Source organism: Chelonia mydas, chromosome 8 (genome assembly GCF_015237465.2).
Source record: "Chelonia mydas isolate rCheMyd1 chromosome 8, rCheMyd1.pri.v2, whole genome shotgun sequence".
Classification (NCBI taxonomy): domain Eukaryota; kingdom Metazoa; phylum Chordata; order Testudines; family Cheloniidae; genus Chelonia; species Chelonia mydas.
The window spans coordinates 88,239,479-88,258,131 of NC_057854.1; the positions used below are offsets into that span (position 1 = coordinate 88,239,479).

An 18,653-nucleotide genomic window follows, 5' to 3' on the forward strand; every position below is an offset into this window, starting at 1 on the left:
GTGAATCTCCATTAAACTCCAAATTCACACACCACTTCCCTTCCTATTCCCAGCTCTTCCAGAGTGACTTTGGGGAAAGCATGCAATCTGTGCCTTTGCCCCTCCATCTGTAAAGTGGGGTGTTGGGAAGCGTCATTCTATAACATTCATAAAGTGCTTTGAGATCCTCTTACAAAAGGGCTTACAGAAAGACAAATATCTTATTTTCCTTCTCTCCTATGTCCCTTTCCTGTCACCCTCTTTTTCCCCAGCCACTGTTGCGTTGTCAAACCCTTTTCTCACAGTTTCCTTCCCTCTCTGGCTCTGCAACGGCTAAGCCTCCTTCTCCTTGCAAGGCCTTTCCATCTCTGGCAGTCCCTCTGCACAGCACGCCTGCCTCCCTTCCTCCTTCTGTTACCATAGACACAGAAAGCAGTGCTACAGGGGAAGGCAAAGGAGCAGGCATCCTAGGGAGAGGGCTTAGTTTGTGCAAAGATCAAGAGAACGTGTGGCCACAGAAAGGAAACTGGAAGAGGTTAATGTAGGCCGCTTAATGCTCCTGAAGAACTCAGCAGGAGTAGAGCTAAAGTCCCCCAGCTTAACGGTAGCTTTGGTTGGGTCCTGCAGCTGTGCATGCATCCCCGCCTCCTGCCTGGGGCTATGAGAAACTGCAGGAGCTGCTTTACAAGTGTACAATTCCCACAATTGCGTGTACCGTGTAAAGTCCTGACTGTAGCACCTAAACGTAAAAAAACCCCATATACATAATTTTAAAGGTAACCTGCACAAAAAAAATAGATAGGCTTGTACCCTTCACAATATAAGAAGGAGGCGTGAAAAGTTAACAGAATTTTTTTCCTACCCAACTTTTGTTTTTACATGAGAAATTCAGCTCTTGCTGCTGTTTTTCCTGGAAGATGTTATAGACAACTGGCGAACTAGTAGACTTATGATCAAATATACCATGGGATGAATCCTGATTGATTGGAGATGGGAAATTATTTTTATTCAGACTGTTCAGTCTGACTGTTTTGGGTTGGGGTTTTTTTTTTTGGTCTGGCTTTGAGGACACCAATTTAAAATCAAATGCCTGACAAACACTTGGACGATATGCTCTTAAAAAAACCAAAACAGTTTCAACACCACAGCGCTTTCCAGGGCTGAGAGCACCCAATTCTGTGTCCTGTGATGGAGAGTTACAGCAAAGTACTTAATCCAAGACTTGATATTCATGATATTGTAAAGTTGAAAAAAGAATGAAGCACCTAGACAAAAACAAAAGTGGAAAAAAACAAAACAAAAAACCCCAAGCCAAAATCCCTGACAGGCCTTTTTTATACATCACAAAAGCATAAAAAAAAGTCACATATACATTTTTACCTTAATTCAAGGTCTCCTTGAAGCATTCCAAAAATACTTTATCAAGCTACTCTATCCATAATATAGAGGATTTTCGCTGTGTGAGTCTTCAGTGGAAGGCCAAGGGGAAAATGAAACATTCAGACATGCGTAGGCCACACCAAGTTAAAATTATGCACCAAAGAGGAGACCATGCATGTTACACTACATTTGTAGTATTACTTATTTGATGTGACAACTTAAACAAAATAGTTCTTAATATTTATGCTTCAAATCAATTAAGCGGATTGTGTGATTTTCATATGTAAACAAACTTTGTTCTTTCATACTGTCAGTGTCACCAGTTAAGTATCTAAAAATACTCCAGGATAAGAACGAGTAACGGAATGAATGGAAGCTGTGTTCATCTTATAACGGATTTATGGGCATTTGTATTAAGCCTGAATAATACAAATAAGAATGAATTATTTCCCCTTTTTATACTTTATTGGTTGTTCACATATGTTCAATGTCTGATATCAAGAGTCCAGATTGTCCTGATGAAGATAATGACTGCAGATTGCAATACAGAAGGTGAGCCAGAGCAAGGAACAGAATGTTTGAAGATATACCACATGAAAGGGAAGACTAATTTAACTCAGTAACCCAAAGGTGTACCTTATTTTGTTGCCTCCATCTTGGTTGCAAACTGGCAGCAAGTCCATTAGAACCTTATAGAAGTACCTTAGAGTAAAGTCAATGCCCATCACAGCCACAGAATGTCCTGAAGACATTTGTGCACTAAAAAGAAAAAGAGAAGCAGGTTTGAGAACTATATGAATAACTAAGCATTCAAAATACTTTAGATTGCTGAGTTTGATATGAAGTAAATACAGACAGGCATCCAACCCCTGCACCATGTAAATGACATCCACCCAGGCTCAGACCTGCACTCAGTTAAGAAGTGTAGCTCATGCCCCGTCAGGCTTATCTAGCTTAGGATAAAAGGTATTTTAAAAACACATTTGCTGAAATGTTTTAACGAACATATTTTGAAACCCACTGTGAACAGGACAGTTGTATCTTAACATGCAATTGGTGGTCGAGGTGAACAAAATGCCCCCACCTAGGTTTTACTTTTACCAGCTAATGCGTTAAACCTGGAGTATTTCTCACAATGGAACACGATCATGGCTGAGTGCTGAAGAAACCCAAAGCTATGTCCCTGCATTTTAGCTCATTTATATGCAGCCCACCCAGTATTTGCATAGTGATTCAGCTTGTATCCCTTGCATAGCAGAAAGCACAGTAAGGACCGGAGTCCTTCTTCCAGATGTTTCGCTTGAACACATCACTTGCACTCTTTCTATAGCAAGTCTGTAGAGAAGAAGAAAGCCTCAGATACCAGAAAGACTCATTTTCCACTGCATTCCCTTATGCCATATGATCTGGTCTTCATTACGCCGAGTGATTCTTTACTGGAAAGCGAGATGAAAGGCTCAAACGTGGTGAAGTGATCTAAGCAGGTAATTTAAGGGGCCAACAGATATTCACTTTCATTACACATATAATAATGTAAGTTAGGGTTAAAAATACCCTAAACAAAAAAGAAAACATCTCCTTCCCCCACTCCCCGGCATCACCACAGTTCACAGCCCCCTTACTCTCAGCACCAATTACAGAGCAATACACCTGCTTCCTGGGGGAGGATGCTGTTTAAAGAATCTTTTCAGCTTCTCGGGAACTGAGTGGCCTGCAGACCTTCTGCTTATTATAATTTTTATGGCTTTTTACTCACCCTCCTACTATGCCAAAGGGAGCATGAAGCCCCTCTTCAGATTATGTGAAACCTCCCCGGGGGGAGGGGAGGAAGGGGATTTGTTTTTATTCTTAATCCAAAGCTTTGTCTTTATTATTTATCTAGTTTAAACTTTTTAAAGTGTAATCTTCTCTAGCATAAAGAGAGGTTGCCCCCTTCTGGTCACAATGTTTATTACTTCAAATAGATTGGAAGTTACAAAGCAGAGAGCAAAACACAAGACGACACCATATTCCACGTTTTTTTTTAAAACCGTTTTCTGCAGTTCTTCAGAACCTCCTTTCTGCCTAGGACAGTTCACACCTCTGGCTTTTACGCCACTGAGGTGTGTGACTACAAACCTCAAAGTCAGCTGGCAAAAAAAGGGTTCATGTAAAAGCACATTAGGGGCTAAAAATATAGTTAATACTATACTAAACGCTCCTTGCAGACAAAGACTGTCATGTTTAAAATCCTATCAAGCTCATCATGGTTAACCCTGGAGTGAGTCCTAGCTGACATGTAGATAGACATATACTGAGGGCTAGATTGCATTGAAAATCATGTTAGTTAACGTGTTCTGCCACAATGTAATTTTCCAGCATAGAGAAACTGCACTTGGACACAGATTCATGAAAATTCACATTCAGGAATAAAGCAGGATCTTCAGTTTTTGTGGATGATTAAGACCTGCAGTAGCAGCTGCTGCGAATTATAGTATCCTGTCCATATGTGGAGGTCTGCTGGTGTCCCCATTTTGCTCAGCAGCTCAAGAATACATATGGTTACCTTAGCAACTGACACATCAAAGACCTACAAAACACAATCTTAGAGCGCATATGCCAAAGTATGCTTCACAACAGTGCTGGAAAGCTCTCCTATTCCTCAATCATTTGCTTTTATTTCCCCACCCGTGCTGTTTTCTCCATTAACTATGCAGTACTCCAAAGAGTGCTCGTGGCCAGAGACTGGTGGCCGGTTAGAAAGTTCACAGCAAAACAACATGCTTTCTTAGGGTTCTGGTTTGTTTAGAGAGTTCTTGTTCCACTAAAAGAGCCCACACCAGCAAAGTCTCCAGTGACATTCCCTTTAACGGTTAAGAGCCTGTGAAACTCCAAAACAAAACAACAAACAGGACATCACTTGTGTTTCCAAAGCTCCCTGCCTTGGCAAATCCTGTCTTTCTTTCTCAAGAGAGTAGCCTAGACGTTCCCTGTAAACTTCCCTGAGCCCAGCCTCTTCTAGATAGGACACCAACTTCTTCTTCTTCCCACCTCCACCCTCTGCCAGGATTTAACCCCCAAACCCCCATGCTGCTGTCTGGCTTGGCAGGGCCTCCTCCTAGGAGCACCACAAGGGCGTGACAGGAAGGAGGGACCCCCTTCTTTGGGGTACTGTATACCCCAGAGGTTCCCAAACTGTGGGGTATGCCCCCGTATGGGGGGGGTGCAGAGGAAAATGTTGGGGGGGAGCACAGCAGGGCACAGGCCAGCCCCCATGGGTGGCAGGAAGGGAGTGCCATCCTGCTCTGTTCTGCTCTTAACTCTGCTCCAGCCCCACCCCCAGCCATGGCCCTGGCTCCTGGCCTCACACCCAGACCTGGCGCCGCACCCAGCCCTTGTGCTGCTCCTGGCCACAGATCCACCCTCAGCCCGCTTACCCCTGTCCACATCTCCCCGGCCCTGGGAGCCACAGCCCCGCTTCCGGCCCTGGCTCCCGGACAGGGTGTTAAGGGGTGTGTGACCCTGAAAAGTTTGGCGACTACTGCTGTATACCCACTCACCAGAGATTATATTAATGCCTGTTTCCCTTCTAAGCACCCTATATATTGATGGGAGAATAGACCTATTTAATGTAATGCTATTTTGAAACTTTTTAAAAGAATATCATCTGTGAAGATAGAATAAAAAACGTCAGTGCCTAGATACAGCAGCCAGTGGAACGGGACAGCTGGCCTCACGATGCAGCGGGGGCTTCTTTGCCAATATTCCAGATGCTGACCATCTGATGATTTTTCACACAAATAAAAAGCAGATCAATCAGTTCTAGTGGATTAAAGAAACATGTCTGTGCTATGACTCCACCCATCTAAAAGAAAGCTGGCCTGATGAAGTGATCGTGCTCATGTTGTTCCACAATATATGCACTGAGGTCCATAATTTCAGTCAGTCCTAAAACTGGTCCCTGCACAAAACTGAGCCCGTACAAAAATTGTGCCTTTAGTTTTGTGAGGGCAAAAATCCTCAGAAACATGAGAGCATATCTATTTACATGAGCAAGTCAGGTAGACATCACAGAACACAGTTAGAGGATGTAAAGACCGGTTTGCATTCTCAAAAATGTTACTAGTGGCACTTTAGAGGATGGTTTTGCTAATTTAGCTCTTGAAGCTTTTTGTCCATAGCTATATTTTACCTAAAAATCCCTTTGGACATATCAAGCATATAGTCTTTTAATTGATATATTAAATTAAATCTGTTCTTATCTTAAAAAAATTCAGGGAGACAGGATTCCAGTGTAATACAATCATATTTGGTTCTATATAACAAGAAGGAGAACCATAATGTCCTGAAGATGGCCCCCCTCTCCCCCTGTAAAAGCCATACAAAAGGCTATTCTAATATATTCTGTATTAGAAAAAAACATTATTTTGTGCATGGACTGTCTTTTTCACAATCTTTGGAAGCAAATACTACGCCATATATAACAGGAACAAGAGAGAAGCAGTCAGTTCATGGATGTATTCTGATGACATCAATCATCAATAGAAGAAGAAGAAATAGAAGAAATTCAAGTATTGTGCACTGGCAAGGGATGAACAAGATGATCACACTGGCTGAGGGCATGGAAGAAGTTAAGAGGCACAATCAAGTGAAAAATTATATTTGAAAGAGGAAATTAACTTCTATTATTAATGACAATTTAGATTATTACAATGAAAACATCTTACTTCTCACTGCTGCTGCTTAGGGGTATTTCATTTAGTTTGGACAATAAAAATTTACTGATCTGTTTCACTTTTGTTTATAGGTCTCTTTGCAATTTCGGTTCCTGGTAACAGAATGCTGAAATATTTGGTCCCAAACACAGTAGGAACCGTTTTAATCTGAATAGCTGTTTCTAAAGAAAACATTAAGCCTTTGGAATGTTTTTTTAAACACAAAACCTAATTTGGGGGCTTAACCCACGGGACAATATCCTTTTGATCAAGCAATACTTGGAGCCTCAACGACAGCTATATAAGTCTCCCTAAAATGATCTGAACCGTCTCTTATTAAACAAAACAGAAGAAAAAATAAAAAATTTACATATCACCACAAAGAGCCAGTACATTTTCGTCCTCAGAGAAGAAGCTCTTATTCTCTTAAATGATTCCCTATGTGAAAAGCTCCACATAGTTACGTAGCCCTGACTGATGCTCCTGCCAAGAAAGATGGACAGATGTTTTTTGGCTGTGGGAAAGATCAAACAAAGTCTACATATTTCTGAAGAAAAACTAAAAGCAGCCCTCAATATTTTAGTGTTTAGAAACAGCACTGCCACTAATGTCCCCAACTCAGAGCTGGCCATGCGAACTATTTAGCAGAGCAATGCTAGAAACCAAGTTCTTCCTGCTGGGATGTTAGTTGGAGTGTGCATAGCAGACAGCTCGCCAATAAAAACGCTGGAAAATATTCTTCATACAAACCAAACTGAGTGGCTAATATTTATCTCTGAAATATTACAGTGTCTCTAGCAGGAATATTAAGAAGGTGTTCAATATGAAGAGAGCTATAGAAGTGAAAACTGAACTCTTCAAAGATTGTATGCCCTAATTTGATGGAATCTTATCATTTGGTTGAATGTCTGGCCTGAAGACAAATTATTTTAAATCATCTGATCTTTGAATCACAAAGGATCCTTTCAAATATTGAAGTGGTTTTATATATAAAGACCTCACCCCTCTCCTCAGAGTCTCTTGACAGTAATGACAGAAGACATGCAGCAATGAATATCAACTCCAGAAACGGAGTGAAACACAATGAACGTTTTCTTAAAATGAGAGGGCCTACATTAACTTTTTTTTTTTTTTTTTTTTTTTTTTAAGTCATAGAAGAATCAGCAATACACAAAATGTTTCTTCCTACATCAGGACGGTGTTTATAGCTATGGGTGGTGTGTTGTTCCAGAAGTGGGGATGGATCTTTTGTTTTGATTTGGTTCCTGTCTGTGCATGTAGAGGCTGGCATGTACAGTTTCTTCCCATATAAACAAGTACATTTTTGGACATTCTTACACAAAATGGCTAAGCTCTAGGTTTTGAATGGCACAGGCCAGGGGCTTTCAAAATTTCATATAGAGAAATTCAGGGTATGTCTACACTGCAATGTAAGCCCAGATTTAGTAGAGCTTGAGTTAGCAGACTCTGCTTTTGTTAACCTAGAACTTGAGTGTCTACACGCATTGGAAACCCCAGGTTAGGAATTGCTGAACCTTGGGTCCCAACCTTGGGCTCCAGCATCCACACTGCATGAGGTAGGCCGGAATCCAGCCACTCATATCCCAGACTTCCTAGCACCCTCTCAAAATGTGGCAGCTCTAGCCCTTTGTTTGTGGTGCAGTGTAGGAAAACTTGACGGTCTAGAAGACAAAGAAAGTCAGCCTATGGGACTGTGGGTATTTTTGGCAGACTCCCAGAGTACGAGTCTAGTGGGGCCGAGCCTGTACTGCAAAGCAACAGGGCTTGACTGCCGAGTCCCAGCTTGACTCAGACCTTCCATCCCCATGGGGTCCTGGGTCAGCAGAATTTGTGTGTAGATGGAAGGGGGATTAGGTGTTAGCCTGAAGGGGGATTAGTCTGAGTTTGATATACCCTCAGAGTGTCTTACGGCCCTACCTTCCCCATTTGCAAGTGTGCAAATTACCTCCCCTCCCATTCAACACCATGCAACGTCACTATGGCCAATACAGCAATTACTTACATGGAACAGTAATTTCAGGAAACTAAGGAAAAAGTTGATCAGTCTATTTGGCTATCTTGTCTTCCTCTCCTATCTGTTCTGTCCCCATCTGCCCCCCGGTTCCGCTGCCTCCTGCTGCCCTTCTCTTCTCCCATTGCACAGGCTTTCCTGCTCCTCCTCCAGACCCCCCGTAACCGCTTCACAGACCAAAGTTTGGGTACTGCCAGCACAGACACAAAGCAGCCAACTGATGTGCACAACATTGCTCACACTGGTACCCATAAGACAGACCTGAGTAAGGCCATATTGTAAGTAAATAACTCAAGCTACAAGGATCTGAAAATATACCGGAATTGAAGGAACGAATGGAATAGGAGAACGTTCTCATTTTAGAAAAACAACTAGCCGTGTTAGATGAAAAGCAAATTAGAAGAGCAGGAGCTTCCAAAGGGGCTGCACAAATTATGCTCCCAGATAGTGTATATGAAGGGGCTGACAGCTGATAGTGCAACATGCTAAAAAGTTCAGGGGGACACAGATATAATCTCCCAACATACATATCACAGTTTAAAATTTGTATGAAATCTGGCTGCTCTATTTCCTTTGACCCACAGTATAGTCCATGACCGATATGCCATGACATTCATTATGAAAACTAACAAAGCTGCTCTCATGCATAGAGCATAATATTGTGGCTAGCCATGCACTGGCACACAGGCAGCCGAGGAGGTTAGTGCAAGCTACCTTCCCCTAACTTCCTTGCTTTCCTGATTAAGGGTGAAAACCTGCACACAGCCCAGTGAGTGCAAGGGCTATAGGGGTCTCTCACCACCAATGGCACCAGACTCCTCAAAATGGGAACAATGGTGTAGGGAACTGGCTGTGTGCAGAGTGGAGTGTATACTGCACCATTTCCTAAGGGCGTTGCACGCTTCCCCTGTGTTCTAGGAGGCGTTGTGCCACGGCTGCACCACACACAGTGAAACTGCTGGCTGATAACCACAGTCTGGCTCAATGTTAATTTTTCTTTATTAGACCTTATTAAGAGAAGAATGTTGTCTCAAGGAAATTAAAAATTGTATGCTGGGACATACATGGCATATACTTGGTTGTGTTGTGCAGAGGAGGGGATGGGAAAAGAAGAGGGCAATAAGGGGAGGTTATTAATATAGAAAAGAGAGGGAGTGTGCGTAAGTGACCAACTGAGAAAGTGTGCATTTCTTAAGACTACACTGGAAAAAACAGATCTAACAAGAGTACCACTTAGAGCAGGGGTCGGCAACCTTTGGCACACAGCCCATCAGGGTAATCCGCTGGCGGGCCGCGAGACGTTTTGTTTATGTTGACCATCCGCAGGCACAGCCCCCCCGCAGCTCCCAGTGGCTGTGGTTCGCCATTCCCGGCCAATGGGAGCTGCGGGGAGCGGCACAGGATGCATTGCCTGCTGCTTCCCGTAGCTCCCATTGGCCGGGAACAGCGAACCGCAGCCACTGGGAGCAGCGGGGGGCCGTGCCTGCGGATGGTCAACATAAACAAAACGTCTCGCGGCCCGCCAGCAGATTACCCTGATGGGCCGCATGCTGAAGGCTGCTGACCCCTGACTTAGAGAAAGAACACACATGAAACAAGATAAAGCTTCTCCTTTAAGTAGAGGGGGAAGGACGTAATCAAACATACACAGAAGTTTAACTAGAAGATGGGCTTATTTTCTAAAAATTCTCATCAAAAAGCTAGTGGCATAACACAAGGGGTGGGGGGAATAGGGTATACACCAAAGTCCTTGACTCAAGGGGCATTTTTTTCATGTCTACATTTTATGTATTTCAAAACTCTACTCCAATTCACCCATAATCACATTCAGGCACAACAAACCTTATAACTCAAGTTTTGATAAACCTCCAAAATCTGTGCAATTCTCCCCCAGAATGGATTTTCCAAAAACAGAGCTTCAATTGGATGTTTCCCCTGCATCTGTATATGTTCTTTCCATTTTACTAAAGGCTCTTTTGGGACAAGCATTGTGCCTGCTCCCATTGGGAAGCACCTGGCCTATTGCGGCTCCATCAAAAATAATTAATCACAGATAACAACGTCTTTACAAGTCAATTTCCAGATTTTTGGATTGATCAAATGTTCAAAATGAAATTTTACCTTGAAGAATGAACAGTGTGGCTGATTGTAACAACATAGCCAGCTCCTCCAACATCTAAATAGGGACCGGTGAAAGTTATTAGCCCCGGATTAGCCACTGCATGCAAGTACCTAGTAAAGACCAAAACAAGCGTTATTTATGAACGAAAACCAGTCACTTTGAATGTAAAAAATGAGGCTTACACAAGTATTTAACTGAATGCCCTGTAAGCAGCACTACTGAAGTCAAAGAGACTGCTCACTGTGTTGGAAGTTAAGTAGGAGTTTTTATGTAAGCAGGATCAGGGCCCGAAACAGGCTAACTCCGTAGGATAATGTTACTCAACATGAAAAATCATCCTACATTTTTCTATACAAACCTATTTCACTGTATCACATTAAAGTAAAATATTTAGATTATTTAAATCAAATCTTATTCTGAACATTGTTTGATTTAAAAACCAACTGGGTCATACATCCTTGAACAAAGTGTGGTTAAATTCACTTTGTAGAAAATGCAGGCGGAAAGGAGAAAGTATTCTTTTATACAAACAAAACTCACATGTGCAAACTTAAAAAGCTGTTAGAAAATGAATATTACATATTATTAATTTGAAGGGTTACTGCCACCTAAAATAACTCACACTTGCATCAGAATTTTTTATCATCATTGTGACAAGTAACACCTCAAGGTTCTCTAACTGTAAGAGGTGAAAGTAAAATTCTCTCTCACTTTTTCCAATTTATTTACTTTGCACAGTTGACATCACTTTGAGCAGAGACAATTTCACTGTTGTCTGCTTTATACATTTTTCACACGTCCCTGCGGCCCACTGCTTCCCGCAGCTCTCACTGGCTGGGAACGGCGAACCATGGCCACTGGGAACTGCGGGAGGCCATGCCTGCGGACAGTCACGGTCAGCAAGATGTCTCGTGGTCCGCCATCAAATTACCCTGATGGGCCGTAGGTTGCCAACCACTGCTGTATATAGTTCATTTATAGTGTGAGCTCCACAAAGCCATCTAATGGCGTGAAGAGAAAAATTACAGCAAAAATCTTAAATTTATGTTCAGTATTTTGACTACAAAAATGTAAATGATTGAAGAGTGGAGCAGAAAAAGACCAAAAGAAAGGTGAGTACTCCCAGTCCAGAACTATGGTCATTATTTTTCAGGGGAAATGTGGGGCAGTGGAGCTGTGGAACAAGCAATGCCACCAGTGATTTAGAGCCGTGCTGATAGAGCCACAGGGTAGGAACCCTAAGTTTACTTATGTACCCCAGTCTCTAACTTGATTGTTCAGAGCCATACTGCAGGACCACCTGCCTGGCTTCTTTTAACAAAGCATATGTTAAAACACACTCAAGAGCTCTCTCGTGTCAAATCTCATTTGTTATATATATTATATATAAATATTTTCCTACATCATATGTTAACTGCAGCTATTAATTATGCACTTAGCCAGAAAATTCCCATTTGGAAATACAGTAAGAAAATCCATCGCAAACAAAAAGTGCTGCATAAAGTATCAATAACCAAAATTGGCATGAGGAGCTGAAATTAACACTGATAGATCCTGAAGGATGAATAAAGTAACAGCATGGACTTCAGTTTCATGTGTAAATATTTTTACTCTTATCCTGTACAAAGGGATAAGAAATAGAAACTATCACCATAAAGAGTTATGATTTACAGCAAATAAAAATTGGAGTAAAATTACTATTAAACACAATGTGTTTTACTGAGCATATAAATTATTTAATTATAAATGTATTTAACTATCCTTTACAAACATAACCTTTCTAATAATCCTACATGAAATATTTTGCCCAGTTCAATATTATCACCCTGTAAGATTTCTGAAATCTTTGATAATGGGACCCTAAAACTCACCATTGTCTCCTAGTGGGATCAAATGCTTTGTCCATGAGAGAACCAGGATAAATTCTGAGCACCCCATTGGGCGTTGCTATGTAACGGCGGACAATGTAACTGTTCAAGCTACTCATTTCCATTTGTGTCATCCATTCATCTGTGACGTGACTGGTAGCCATTACTTCATTTCTGACAGAGAACTGCAAAACAAAGACAGACCTAGCAGGGTTCCTTTAAGACTTGCATGAAAAGATAATAAGCTGCTTGCAGGGTTTCCTAAAGACCTATCAGAGATAATCTAAACCCAATTACTTCTTTAAAATCTTCTCACACCAGATGGGAGTTAGCAAATTCCAAGTAAAGAAAAAAGCTTATTATAATGAAATATTGTTATTATCTGCACAGCTTTTAACATTTGCTTTTCACTTCAGGTAAATATAAATACTACCCCATTTGTACATAAAACAAAGTTTTCTCATTTAAATGTATAAACACACAAAGGCATCCCCTGACCCAATGTTTATTACAGCACCGTTCTGCATATTGTTAATTCTAATTGCAGCTTGTAAACTTTCTTCCTGGGGAAAAGGGCCCCTCCTCCCACCTCTGTGGTCTCTGAGCCCCTTCCCCCGTCCAATTTCTCCACCACCCTTGAAGCCCTCATGTCAGAGCCCCTATCCACCCAGCTGAGGAGTGGACAGGATTCCCTTTCAACCTAGTTCACACTGCTTCTTCAGGTGAGAGGGGTTGCTGTTGTTCAACAGGGGTCGCACTCATCCATCCCGAGGGCTGAGCACAGTGTCTCTGCAGCAAGAGAAGAAAATCCTAGTATCCTACATGCCCAAACTCCCATAGGCCAAGAGCCAACCCAAAGGACACATGTGAAATGGGGACCAGCATGGTGACCAATAAGGGCAGGACGGGGGAAGGGAGGGAGAAGAGGGATTTAAATAGCATACTTTAAGCCCAGGGTTAGCAATAAGACGAGTGTTGTCGCTGAGGTATGCCGTGTAGTGTTCCACCATCCGTTTGGTCTCAGGTTGGCTCAGATGTTCATACGGAGAAGAAAAACTACCTGCAGCCAGCATTACTGTGGGGCTTTCTGAAATAATAAAGTATTAGAGAATTAAAAACAAAGCATTATAATCGGTATATAATACAGGCCATCCCATCACAGAACACCATCTGATGTAGTATCCTGTCTGAGACTACAGCCATATAATGAAGGTACAGTACTATAGTATGGATGGCAGGGAATCTCTTCCTGACACAAGCTGATCACCAGTTTTTGCCTTGAAACATGAGGATTATCATCCCAAATAATAACAGTAAGACTTATAAGCGCAGATGACGTCCTCTTTTGTTTTGAAACCTACTTTTCGTTTGAAACTTTGGAATGTTACAATAAAATGTCTATTTCACAGTCATATGAGCATGGCTTTGAACAGGCTGGCTACGTGAACCTTTTTGTAAGGTAGAGAAGGTTTGAGTGTCTTGCTGTCGGTTTCAGTTTCTTAAGGGAAACAAGCAGATCAGTAACAGCAGCCTCACTTCACTGCCTGTCTAGCCATTATCAGCTGACAGCGTTCTGCAGGCATTGCAGAAGAAGCAAGTCTTAAGGTGGGCTCTTGAGGAAGACAGGGTAGTGGCTTAATGGGGATTTTAGCCCTGGGACAAAAAGTTCAAACGTGCTGGTAAGAGAAACTGACGAAGGTGTGATGAAGGCTGACATGTGGAGTGAAGGGATGGCTAATGACATGATAAAATAATATAAATAATTTGTGAAGGTAAGCACAATATATGGAGAATGGGGAAGCTAATGATGAGACTCAAAGAACTTTGTGGAAGAAAACTGGGTTTAGGTGGGACTATGCAGAGGCCACCTTGAAGAACAACTGTGACTTTCAGGTCGTTAACACAGGGAGAGGCACAAAAAACACAAGTCTGCCAAAACGGTGGAGGGAGTTTGCTAATATGAACAAGGGGGCAAAAAGAGTAACTACAAGAGATGTACAGAATAGTCTGGGTGTATTGCTTCCACTGAGCAAGAAATGTGATATTTAAAAAGCAAAGCCAAAACAGAACATAAACAAAAAAATCACACAATGATAATGCAGGGGCTGGGATGCTGAGAAATTGTTTTTTTTCCCTTGAATATTTAATAAAGGGGAACCAGATAATGTTCATCTTATTGTTTTTCTCAGTGTGCAACTGTCTCCAGGGGAAGAAATTCCCAGCACCTTAGAGAGACAATACTTACACAATGGAAAGGTTCTCCATTTTCCCACACCGCTCCCAAAGCATGCCACTGCACATCTAGCAGCCTTATCTATCCGAGTCATCACTTAATAAACCTCTATTGTATTTCCTCATCAGCTTTCCAGACTTAACTGTCTGAATCAATTATATTTTCTCTCACACTGAGTCTCTCAACATTATTGGCGTGCATCGCTGGACTTTTTCCATTAATGTCATGTCTTTTCTAAGGTGAGACCATTATGTGGTTCCCTTTTATCAAAAGCGGGCATTATATTCAAGACAAGAACGTAGTGTTTTATATAATGACACAATAGTTTACATATCATCATCTAGTTCCTCTGTAATACAGTCCAACATCTTATTAGCTATTTTGAGCACCACCATACAATGAGCAGATGTCATTGCTGAGTTGTCTAACAATGATGCCTATCTGCTTTTTCATGAATAGTTACTCTGTTCATGAATAGTTTAGTTTAAACTCCACGGAGAAATCAGAATTTTAATCTTCAAATGTGTAAGATTGCAAACCTTTCAAACTTGTATACAACCTCTAGATTCATCTTTCTTAAAAGGATTATAAAAAGTTCTCTCCTTTCTATATATTAAAACATGTATTATCATATAATTCTGAGGCCAAATCCCTCTGTCCATGACATCAATGCAAATACGGAACTGAATGGAGTTGATTACAAAGTTTGATACATAGAAAGATGTACTATTGAACTTGAAATTTTTATGTAGGTTTAAGAGGTCTGGAAAATCTCACATTAAAAGATTTCAAAGAATATTAAAATTCTGACTTCCTCATGAGCTATATCTTCTGATTTCTTCACACAGATGGATATTAAATATTTATGTCTGTGAATAATTTGCATAAATCCAAAGTCAACAGCCCCTATATACCCCATTTTCTAAGAAAGACTGTGCAACTCTCATTTCTTTTAGTGAGCACTTACTCACATAAGCAGTCCACGAATTGCAGTAGGAATACTCAGGTGACTAAGTGCCACAAATGTAAGGGCTGCACAGTTTAGCTATAATAAAAAAAAGTGAAGCAGTGAAAAAAGTGAAGCAGGATAGAAAATTTCCCTTGAAAGGTTTTTTTTTTTTAAAAATAAGAAACATTTTTACAGGGATTGTAACTAAAGATGTTTTCTATTTTCCAACCAGCTCTACAAAAACGTGCATGAGATAAAGATGAGTTGAGGGATTGCTGTACCTAAGGTCGCCAGCTGCTTGAAGTGCAGACAGGCACTGGGCTGACCCAATAGATCCAGTCGATGATACAGTAGCTTGCTGCTAGGGACAGTGTTCAGATTCTTGAGCTGTTTAACAGGTATTTCTGGCTGTATTACCACAACACAAAGAATGAAGGATGTGTCTTGGGCCTGAAAAACAAGGACTAAAAATTAAACTGAAAAAAAAGTTGGAGGTTTTATATAATTGATTTTCTATTTATCCCCCTCTCCCTCCTTTTTTAATTCCTCAGTTTCTTTTACACTAGAAGGTGGCATCACCTTTCCCCATACTCCAGAGCAGCATATTCCCTACTCTCTCTGTGAAATTAATCACCTCTAGAAATTGCTGAATTTCCCCATACCCCAGGAGAAAGGCCCTGATCCTGCACAGATAACTTTTGTGGGGAGGGGCTGTATGGGTGCTGGGGCATACCCAAACCATTCTAAATGCAGGATTGAGGCCTTAGACTTTAGGGTTTCCAATGGCAGCAATACAGTACACATAACTAAGGTATGTGCTTTGATCAATTATCTCAAGCAATTAAAGCCATTGAGTTATATACTTTAAAAAAAAAAAAGAAAGATTTCTTCAAAGTTGATGCTTCGTGCACACATTTTTGTTTTCACATTTTTTTTTAAACATAATATCTAAATTCTGATGCTTTTGTGTGGATACTTCATGAAACTTCATTATGGGCAAGAGAGTTTCAGTTCACAAATGGAAACAGAATACAATGTACCTCTTTGTAACCTGTTTCCATTTTTGAAAAATGCAAATTAACAATAATACAAGGACATCATCATTATTCCTCCAATCCTGTGTTGGATGGATTACTTGCTTTGCTGGTTTGAACACATTCTAAGTGCATCAGGTTAGAAAAACTTGGCAGTAGCATTGCCAGACTCTAAGGCTGTCTGATATTTAATACAACCTTTCAACAAGGCAACACTAGCTCCAGGAACACACCTACATGAACTTCTGGTATGTGACGACAGATTTAATCTCTTAAAGCCGCTCAGCATAATCTCTTAGATTATATTTAAATTAATTTAGGGAAACGATACACCAGTATCTGCTAGGTTTGTTGACACAAAGCAATTAGCCAAATTATTCTTGGTATTAGCAAAATTTGCCTGGATCATATCTAGTTGTAGATTTCATTTTATTCCCTTGGTCAAGATAAGTACCCAGATTTGTTCACAAAATAAACTGAAAAGTGAATGGGCTGCTAGAATCTTTTTTCCCCCTTGGAATTGGGTAAGATAAGAACAGCTCTTTTCTCTTCAAGTTAATGATGCTGGGCTGCCAAATCCTCCCATTAAATATGATCTGTCTAATGATTATAGCAGGATTAAAAGCTTCCATATAGCTTCCATTCCATTTTAATTGATTTTATTCTGTAAGAATCTAGCAATTATGAATTCATCTAGATTATGCATAGGAGTTTTTTGCTCCACTGAGGGTAGTATTTGGGAATATTTTGTTGTTTTAATTGGTGTTGAGAGATTTCTGCAAGGTATTGCATCTGACTTGAATGCAAAATATGTACTGGGGAAAACTAGACACAGCACTGAAAATAAAATACCTATGAATATGAAAGTACTTGACTCAGCCTTGCATATTACAGGATAGACTAATGCCCTATACAGATCTAAGGGTTTGCAGTGTTGCATAACTACAACTAATGTTTAAAAGGAAATTTTAATGTCTTGATTGTGAACAATGTTGTTAAAGTTTATTCATATTGGCCTTTCTCTCCAAACTGCATTAAGCAGTATACAGCAGGAAGGGACAATGTAGCATTTAAAATGACACCCATCTACATCCACCCCCAAAAAATTCAGCCACTGATTAGTTTAAAAATGTCCAATAAAAAGTTTTTTTTCCCATTTTTGTTAGTATCAGCATTTTAACAATAATAAACTACATGCAAAGACTATACTGTAAGTCTGTACGTTTATCTCGAGTCTCTGTGTGAAATACGTTCAACTACTTGAGATTTGTTCTAAGACTTTATAGTGTGACATAGTTCAGTATAGACTTTTTTCCTTTAGGAAAATATGTACTATAATTGTGTGTGTACATCTATATTATATAACATATAATGGATGCGTACATTAATAGCACACACACTTTACACTTGCCTGTATGCGTGTCTCTGAGAATTAAATTATAATAAATTTGAAGCTACAATTTGAATGGAATGTGAGGTTATTTACCACAATAAGAGATGCATGCATACTGTTTCTGTATAATTTAAAATTCAAACTACTCAAGCTTCAGTATATTAACATACATTGAAACTATATACTACCATTCAAAAGTAAGATCTCTTACCATTTTCCAGGCATAGCTAACGTTGTAGGCTTCTTTTCCAATTTCTCTCAGTTTGTTTACATGCCAAGACAGTGAGGAGTTCACTGGGACTGTAATAATCTGACTGCCCAGAGGGAGGCTACAGTGACAACAAATAATATCCAACATTTTATTCAACACTGAAAAAGTTGTGAATCAAGCAAAACCATCTATTGCATTTTTATACAAAAAACAGGATTAGTCATGAAAGGGCTGGATAAAATCTGCTTTTAATTAAGAAAGAACAGAATGCTTTGGTTTGCTGTTCATGCATTTATCTATTTTAACGCTAATTTACACTCTTATGTGTAATGTAGTACGGTTGAGTAAGCATTGCCTTTTTCAGTACAAATGATGAAGCAGAGGTAACTTGGTTCCTAAATTTCTACTCAAGAATTCATATAGACAGTGTTTAATTTGTGTGGGGCTTGCCAGGGCTGAGCCCTGGCACCTCTAGGCTTGGCAGGTCATAGCCCCAGCACTCTGAGGTTGCCGCGTCAATTATGAGAGTAAAAAAAAAAATTGCCTGAGCCCCAGCACCTAATTGCTTGAGCTCCATCACCTCTTTCATTACAATTTAAGCACTGTTCATAGAGAACACAATTACAGTTCGTCCTGGCTTGAGATAATGTTGCTAGTGGAATGGCACTAATTAGCTCTCTAGTTCAAAGGAACAAAGGGACGACGGGCTTAAAATTAGATCTAAATTACAATTTCCAGAACTGTTCATGCACATCATG

At 40.4% G+C, this 18,653-nt stretch overlaps 1 protein-coding gene across 1 annotated transcript in view; it reads right to left on the reverse strand.

Annotated features, from left to right (window-relative positions):
• Positions 1–18,653, reverse strand: part of CACHD1 (cache domain containing 1) — a 186,830-nt gene that overhangs the window by 18,334 nt on the left and 149,843 nt on the right. Inside the window, exons 12-17 of the mRNA XM_007063412.4 lie at positions 17,896–18,013; positions 15,539–15,707; positions 13,020–13,162; positions 12,079–12,260; positions 10,207–10,317; positions 1,996–2,118 (exon numbers count right to left, since the gene is read on the reverse strand). Coding sequence (XP_007063474.2) covers positions 1,996–2,118; positions 10,207–10,317; positions 12,079–12,260; positions 13,020–13,162; positions 15,539–15,707; positions 17,896–18,013 — 846 coding nt within the window. The remainder of the gene's footprint in view (positions 1–1,995; positions 2,119–10,206; positions 10,318–12,078; positions 12,261–13,019; positions 13,163–15,538; positions 15,708–17,895; positions 18,014–18,653) is intronic.